The sequence below is a fragment of the Lolium perenne genome, chromosome 6, assembly GCF_019359855.2.
Source record: "Lolium perenne isolate Kyuss_39 chromosome 6, Kyuss_2.0, whole genome shotgun sequence".
Classification (NCBI taxonomy): Eukaryota; Viridiplantae; Streptophyta; class Magnoliopsida; order Poales; family Poaceae; genus Lolium; species Lolium perenne.
In genome coordinates, this window is record NC_067249.2 from 178203775 (window position 1) to 178211366 (window position 7592).

Sequence of the window (7592 nt, forward strand, 5' to 3'; positions counted from 1 at the left end):
AAGATGGCTGTAGCGGCACAACACAAACGCGACGGCATATGGGTCCCCGATTCGTGGCCGGGCGTAAAGAAACACTTGGCCGCGCGCACCACAAAAGGCACCGACACCCATTGTTCCGGGGTCAGAAATCCGAAGGCCGCGTCGGTCGCTTTGCCTTGTCTTCCTTGCTCCACACCGACCGACACCCGCCGCCAGTGCAGTGCAGTGCAGGTGAGGCGATCATTCTTCTCGCACGGTCGACTCGAATGCATCCTCGTCTGTCACTCCACGCTGCACGTTGCACGCACACAGTTCCGGCACATGGATGCTACTAGCTGCAAGACTGCAAGTAGGAGAAGATGACCACACACGGGGATGAACCACGATTCAGGCATTCAGTTCTGTCCAGAGGAGGAGTAAAGTCGTGCTCCCCACCGATGCCGACAACATCCAAAAATGACATCACGTGTGTTTTCAATTAGCTCAGCTGCAAAGTGGGCCGAAATCGGCAGCTTGTTCTCATTGTCGCCCTCTGCGCATCCACCAACCAAGAGTAGATCCTCAGCTTCCTCTCAAGAAACAAGAGAGTAAATCTTCAGCTTGTGTGCTGCTATACACGGAGTAAATCTTCAGGAGCCAAGTTTTTGAGTATGTCCACGGTCCACACAGCTTCTAGCGAACACGGGGATTCATTCATGACGGAAACCCTAATCTTGCAGTATTACAACAACTGAACAACACATGGAATTTCACTGCTTTTAAGTACAAACTCTACTGCTCCTCCTTCCAGTAAAATCGAAGGAAGCATCCCATGTTCCATACTACGTGGTGCGGCGTGCGGGTACTGTAATATCCATATGTACAGGTGATTTTCTACAGGTGGTCTACAACATAACTTTCCGATGTCCTACCTTGGGACAAACAAATGACTTATAAGCACTACTACACCTCTGGCCCTGATGCGAAGAGGTTGACAAGGCCCCGGCAAGCTTGGACAGACACCTCACTGGCCTGAAAAAGCTCTCCATCCAAGTTCCATACACTTTCGTCGTGCGATGAGATGAAGGTAAATGCTTTTGTCTGCGCAAACAGTAAGCTTTCACTAAATTCAATGAAATGAAGGTGGTAAGCAGGGCAGAGTGGAACAAGGAAAAGGAATACCTTATGATGTTCAACAAACTTGAAGGTTAGAGGGTCTGATCCCTTCTTGGTGAATTGTGTCAGGTGCCTGCAGATAGTATGTCCTCGTCAAAAACATACTGAAGATATAGAGATAAAACTTCCATTCTGAAAAGCTATATGCAGAGAGATAAAACACGCAGGCTATTGTTCAGCAATTTTTGTAATGCTGTTTACTTAGGGAAACAAGTAACAGAAAACTGGAAATATACTTTTAACCATTTTTTATTTCTGTGTTGCCAAGTGTCCCTTAAGTGAGAGTGCACATACATTTATTTTTGAAAGAATGAGGCCTCAGCATTCTTTATAAGAAGTAGCTCTGCTCGATTATAAAGTTTCAGGAATAGGTTTTGTAAGCACTTTGCGCTACAGAGTACTACCAAATAAGCTGGAGCACTTGGAACAGTATTCTTACCATAAGTATAAGGGAAGAGGGCAATCTCTAATTAGCAGAAGATGAAGAAAACCATCTGAGAGGTGTGCTTCAGCCACTAGGCCATCGGGGGCTCTTTCATTGCGACACGAAATGACGGCTGCTCCAACACTGAGAAATCGCCCCTTGGACCAGACCCATTTTGGGTTCTCACAAATCGTCTGGGAGCTGTCTGGATTCTCACCTTCTGAACTTTGTCCAGACGTTGAAGTTTCTTTGCATACAGAACAATTTGTTTGGCAGATGGTCTTGCGAGGTCTTTTCTGACGTGGTTGTAGTAGTTTTACTCCACTTGAAACATTCTCTGCTGATGCTGTAAGTGAATCAGTATTCCCATTCTCAAGAAAAGCCACTTTTGCCTCGTAAGATCTGAAAAATGGTTACGGTTTATCATTCTGTGATCTAACTGGAAAAAAAAAAAGATAACACCAGAAAGGGTCCAACAGCCACTATTAACCACCTGTGCTTCAGAAAGACCATTGTTCCAGAAAAATCATAACGTGCGGGGCCCATCCATCGGAAGTTTTCACTCTCCCTTATAACTTCTCCATAAAATCCATATCTAGAAGCAGATTCCAAAAAGCATCAACAATTGTGCAGAAGAGGAACCCATAGAGGGTTCATATATGATATACACATACCCTGACTAGGTAAAAATAAAACTATATGATCAATCCATGTTAAATTGCAACTCCATAAAAATCAGCGATCCAAATGACGCATCAAAACGAAGAACCTACTTACATCAAACAATGAAAGCAAAGCTAAGTCTAGCTATGTTCAAGATTATTTAAGGAGATTAAGCTGAACATTGAAACTCCTGTAGCTTGTGCCACATATTTATGACTATTTGGTAGGCTGATGTCGAAGTTGTTGTAGCATACATATGCTGGTAGTGCATATTAGTGCGTTTAAGAACTAGATGATCAGTAGTCATATCCATGGTTTTCTCCCTCAATTTATACAAGTAATAGGTAGCAGCTACATCATGTCCTAAAAGAAGTTACATACCCTGCAAATGAAGCCGCGTAGCGTACAGTAGGTAAGATCGCAGCCGATGGACTACTCTTCCATCTGACTACTTGAGCTATATCAAGCGACATCCTTCTACCAAGGATAATAAGCAGAGCTGATGTCACAGGATCACGCTCCCCAGTTGTGCTGCACATATCGATAAGATGTTTACAACCAGAATAGAACCGGATTTGATAAGTATGTACACAAGGATATTTAGCTACAGCAAGCAAGCAAATGGTTATAATGACATGCAAATGGATAAACCTAAGAAATTATGTAAGATACATGATTGTTCCGAAAGATGAAGATGATGCTAATTTGGCAGGTGTGTCAATTACAGGATGCTTTGCTTCACAATGCTCCAATGGAGATGGACAGATGGTAATGGCGAAAATATCCACTACCATGCGGGATTATGACCAACTGACATAGTGACATGCAATGCAATATGGCTACAGACTAGAAGGGGAATGAATTGCATCAGGTACATAACAGCCTACCCCTAAAAATACAAACTCAGTGATTAGTACTGAGAAGTGTATAATCTGTTTGTACAGGAGTGTGGCATTTTGGCGGCCGAGCTACATGTAGCTCTTTATTTTCGAAGTCTTAAAATTTGTATTTCAAAGTTTCAAAAAAATCTGAAACAAAATCCTATAGGTAGCCAGTGATGTATGCTACAATGGTGCAAAATATCAATGCAAACTGATTCGTATTCTAGGCTACACGAAATTGACAAAATCTGACAAAATTAGTAGTCTTGAAATGTGTACTACTCATATTTACTATAAAATTTGTTAGAATTTGTCCTTTTTGTGTAGCCTAGAATAGAAAGTAGTTTGTATTCAGATTTTACACCATTGTAGTATACATCATTGGCTATCTCTAGAATTTTGATTTGGATTTTTAAAATTTTTAAATACGAATTCTGAGTGTTTGGAAATAAAGAACTACGTGTAGCTCGGCCTCCGTTTGTACGGCTACAACTTAGGTGTCGAAATCAATACCTGAGAACGATAGCATCTGTTGAGCCAGAAGGAATTATGCCAAGCCTAAACCAATCATTTGGGAAGGAGACTGAAGGCACTTGATCTGCAGTATCACCAAGTTCAACATTACACAAAAGTGAGATCTGTCATGTCAGTGGCCCTCAAATTTAGCAGTTTTAAGATAGACAGAATAACTGAGTTTTGGTTACACATTGACCTCCACTGGATGGTTCCGTATTAGGGTCTGCAATCAGAAACATGCAAAAATCTTTACACGGTAAATTGCTCTACATAATATGCGGTGCATGTAAAACAAAAAGGGACATACTTAATGATGAGATGTCTAATCCGGGAGATTGTGCAGTTGAAAGAAGAGGTTCATGGTCATCAGATTTGTTCGAACCCCCAGGGAGCATGACATTTACAGCATCAGATGTGGGCATACTGTTGCTTAGCCCATCATTTCTATATCCTTGGTGTGTCTCAGTGCTTCCAACATAACCGAAGCCCTCTGGAGTAGGCGGATATGAAGTCTTATGTCTCGAGCTTAGCAGCCCATTCAGAATTTCATTAAATAAACCATCACCACCCTATAAATGTGAAGGGAGCGGAGATAAAATTAGGATGAACATAGTAAGCATAATAAGAGGTCCAAAAGAAGATGAAGTATAGGAGTTTGGTTATGCTTTCTCTCAAAATGCAGAATGGAATTACATTTTCATTTTTTCAAACAGTAAACAATGGAAGGTTCCATTTGTCATATGAAAAAAAAACTCTAGAACACGTGGGAAGTTATCTCTGTGAATTTTCTTACCAAAGACATACAGCTTGTTCACACTGATTTTAGATAGTGGTTGTTTATTAAGGAGGTACAATAGCCCTTTTGTCTGTAATTTCTTAACAGCCTTTTATCTTGCAAAATAAACTACACATGACTTGGTCCTTTCGTTTCAGAGGGCTCAAAAAGGTCTACTGCTGCTGGCGAACCAGCTAGCCGTGTGCTCGTTTCTTACAATTAATGTTATTTCGAGAAAACATGTTGGTGGATTAGATGAATTATTCAGAACGAGCAACTGAAAAGGGTTTGCGCCAACCTAGTGGTCTTACAGTTGATCTGGTTCATCATGGCTCCAGTCCACCCCCGTTCAGGACCAACCTGTCATCGCTGGTTCGGATAATCTCTCTGTCTTCAACATATAGGAAGGTCGATATTTCCCTTATTTTGGATACAAAAGTTCTTGTAGGAAGGTCTCATGCTGGAGTTCCTATTTTAGGGCACTAATTTTCAGTTCAATTAAGTGATTATTCAGTTGTAGTGCTGTCAAAAAAAATTATTTGCTTATGGAGATGTGCAGATTCAGTTTCACCTTATGGGGATCGCAATATGCAGATTCCATTTTCAGTTCACTGTATTTTGGTTCCTGGTTATATTACCATTTTATCCGTACAAACATCAAATCTGAAAGCAACAAACCCACACAGTCCAAGCTAAAGAACGAAGCTTGCTTTTGACTTGACATTTAATAAAAATGAAACCATAGCAACGCATAGGCTTATTTCCTATCATTCTAACATAACTTCATAAATTATAGAAAAGGTACTAGAAAATGCCAAATTCTGGCTTCAGATCATCAATTATTGAAAAGAATGAAAATGAAAAATTCTAGCTGCGGATCACTGAAAAGGAAATGAAACCTCGTGAACCTCGTGACTAGCAAAATACTGCCCCATAAAATGCGAAGAGGTATAAGAATAGAAAAGTCAACATAGTACCATAATAAATAAATCGACATACCACTGCAACAACACCATCAAACTTCTTGAGTTCTTTATCTGATAGTGATGCTAAGGTGTCATATGCATGCCCTGCTCTCTCCGTGGTTATCACCTGAAGATGTGTCACAAACTCATCAGCAACAAAAAGGAAAAAAAAAATCAGGCATGAGCACTGTTACTCATCTCTAACTCTTGTTGCCATTTATGCTTCCATCAGTAAAAAAGGTTTACCTTCGTATTCACTTTCGCTCGGTCAAATAAAGGAGCCACCACTTCCCAATTTTTGCGACCTCTACCTTTTCCACACAGTGGATGGACAAATACCTGCAGTGTGCTGAAGAGTTAATTAAACAAAATACTAAATATATCAGAGCAATGCTGCGTTACATATGGAAGAAACACATCAGAACTACCAGTAGATTCTTGGGCCTATCCTGTTCACTATTTGTGCATGCACTGAGAATCTCAACCCAGTTTTTGCAGATCTCCGGGTCTTTGTGTCCAAAAAGATATTCACAAGGTACCCATGGAGAAGGTTGTTTTATTGATCTGGTCACCACATGTACGGCAAATCGGTGCATCTGCATGAGAAACAGCTTTTGTGAAAAGAGTGCAATCATAAACATGAAGACATGCGGGGGAACTATAATAGTAATGCTTTTTTTTAGTGGCAGAAGGCTTGGGCACAAACTAAGGAAAACAAAGTCTGTAAAATGACTAGAATGTATGCTATAACCTCATTATTTGTCTTGCCTTGGATGGCAATCCTTGGATTCCAAGGTCCACACACCGGGCCTTCACTGAGAAGCTCCACGGCATAGACATCTGCAAACTTGATTTGGCTCTCTAATTTTGGTTGCAATATTATGGATGTCCAACATGAAGAACTCGGTTCCTGCAAAAAAAAATGTAGCATGATGAGCAGAAACCAAAGAGGAAAATGGTAAAAAAAGGAAATATAACACTCTCCTGCAAGTACATGGCACTCCAAGAAAGAATGTGACCCTCACAAGGAACCGGAAAACTTGCAACAACTATCCTGGTTGATAGGATTAGATGGGATGCATATGAAATGTCATATTCAGATGTTTGGCTCCCCACACCGTCTGGAACCCTTCCTTGAAGAGAGCAACTGAAGTTGAGGTTGCGAATTGCGAAAAGATGGGTTCACAAAGGTACGGGAGGATTCTTGGTTTCTAGTTTGGATACTTTTTTTTTCTTTTTCGAGGATGGTTTGGATACTTAAAGAAGATCATGTTTCGGCTGGCCAGTGGCCAGACCCTCTTTCATCACTCACAAATGCTACTTCTGTTGGAACAAAAATACTTAAATGTTGTCCGAGGTGGTGATCCTTCACAGTTTCACAGCTAGTATAATGTTACCAACGCGGTTAACTGTAACTGTACTCTTTGTAAATCTGCAGCTGCTTATCAGCCAACTGTTCGATTCAACCCCTGAAGCTGCAAATCTACGACCCTAACAAGCAATTATCCTAGAAAACAACAGAATCCCTTCAAATTAATTGTACGGAAACGAATTTGGCTCCTAGGATCTGACAAAATCAATCCGCGACGCGAGCAGAGTCGGGCAGGAGGCGTACCGGGTGGAGAGGCTGGAAGGAGAGGCCGTCGTGGCCGAGGGTGACGGTGACCTCTCCGACGCTGCCCAGGAACAGCACCTCGCCGCCGTCGCCCTGCATGGCCTCTACTCTCTTCCGCCGCTATTGAGCTCGATCGTACCGCTTAATTTTCCGCTCTGCCGCTGCTTGTTCGTCCGGCGGGGACGGGCACGGTGGCACGGTTGTTTTTTTCTTCTTTTTGTTAGTTCGATTCGTGCGTGTGCGATTGGGTTGGACTTGACCCGGTCCGTGTTGATTGCTTCCTCTTGCTTGCTGGAAGTTCCTGGCCGGAGGGCGGATAGTGACGGCCCGTGCAGTCCGCAGCCGTGCTAGTTTGAACATATCTAGAGAAAACAAAAAAAAATATAATAAGTGGTATAATACATTATCTTTTATTGTCATCCCTAGAAATAATTGAGAACTAATTATATTTTAATAGAAATTGTGTTGCTAAGAGAAGATAAATGGTACAATAGAGAAAATAGCCTTCTCTTATCTTGCAAGGGATTATCCTTTAGCTAATGGATACCAACATTTTTTTCTTTATTTTCCTTCAACTAAGCAAAAAAAATTCATGGCAACCATGAGTGACGACTGTACA

The 7592-nt window shown here is 41.5% G+C and overlaps 1 protein-coding gene across 2 annotated transcripts; it reads right to left on the reverse strand.

Moving 5' to 3' along the window:
• Window positions 1–450: 450 nt before the first annotated feature.
• Window positions 451–7192, reverse strand: LOC127306816 (ceramide kinase). Of its 2 annotated transcripts, XM_051337529.2 has the most exons (13): window positions 6974–7191; window positions 6110–6268; window positions 5787–5954; window positions 5605–5697; window positions 5393–5485; window positions 3926–4187; window positions 3815–3841; window positions 3616–3700; window positions 2603–2752; window positions 2052–2153; window positions 1574–1960; window positions 1141–1207; window positions 451–1059 (listed from the first exon to the last, which is right to left on the reverse strand). In XM_051337529.2, the coding sequence occupies exons 1-13, from the start codon at window positions 7070–7072 to the stop codon at window positions 922–924; spliced, it is 1830 nt and encodes a 609-aa protein (XP_051193489.1). In that variant the 5' UTR covers window positions 7073–7191; the 3' UTR covers window positions 451–921. The 2 variants fall into 2 exon arrangements, with proteins under 2 accessions (XP_051193489.1, XP_051193491.1); XM_051337531.2 differs by lacking the exon at window positions 3815–3841 and having other exon boundaries at window positions 6974–7192.
• Between the last annotated feature and the right edge of the window lie 400 nt (window positions 7193–7592).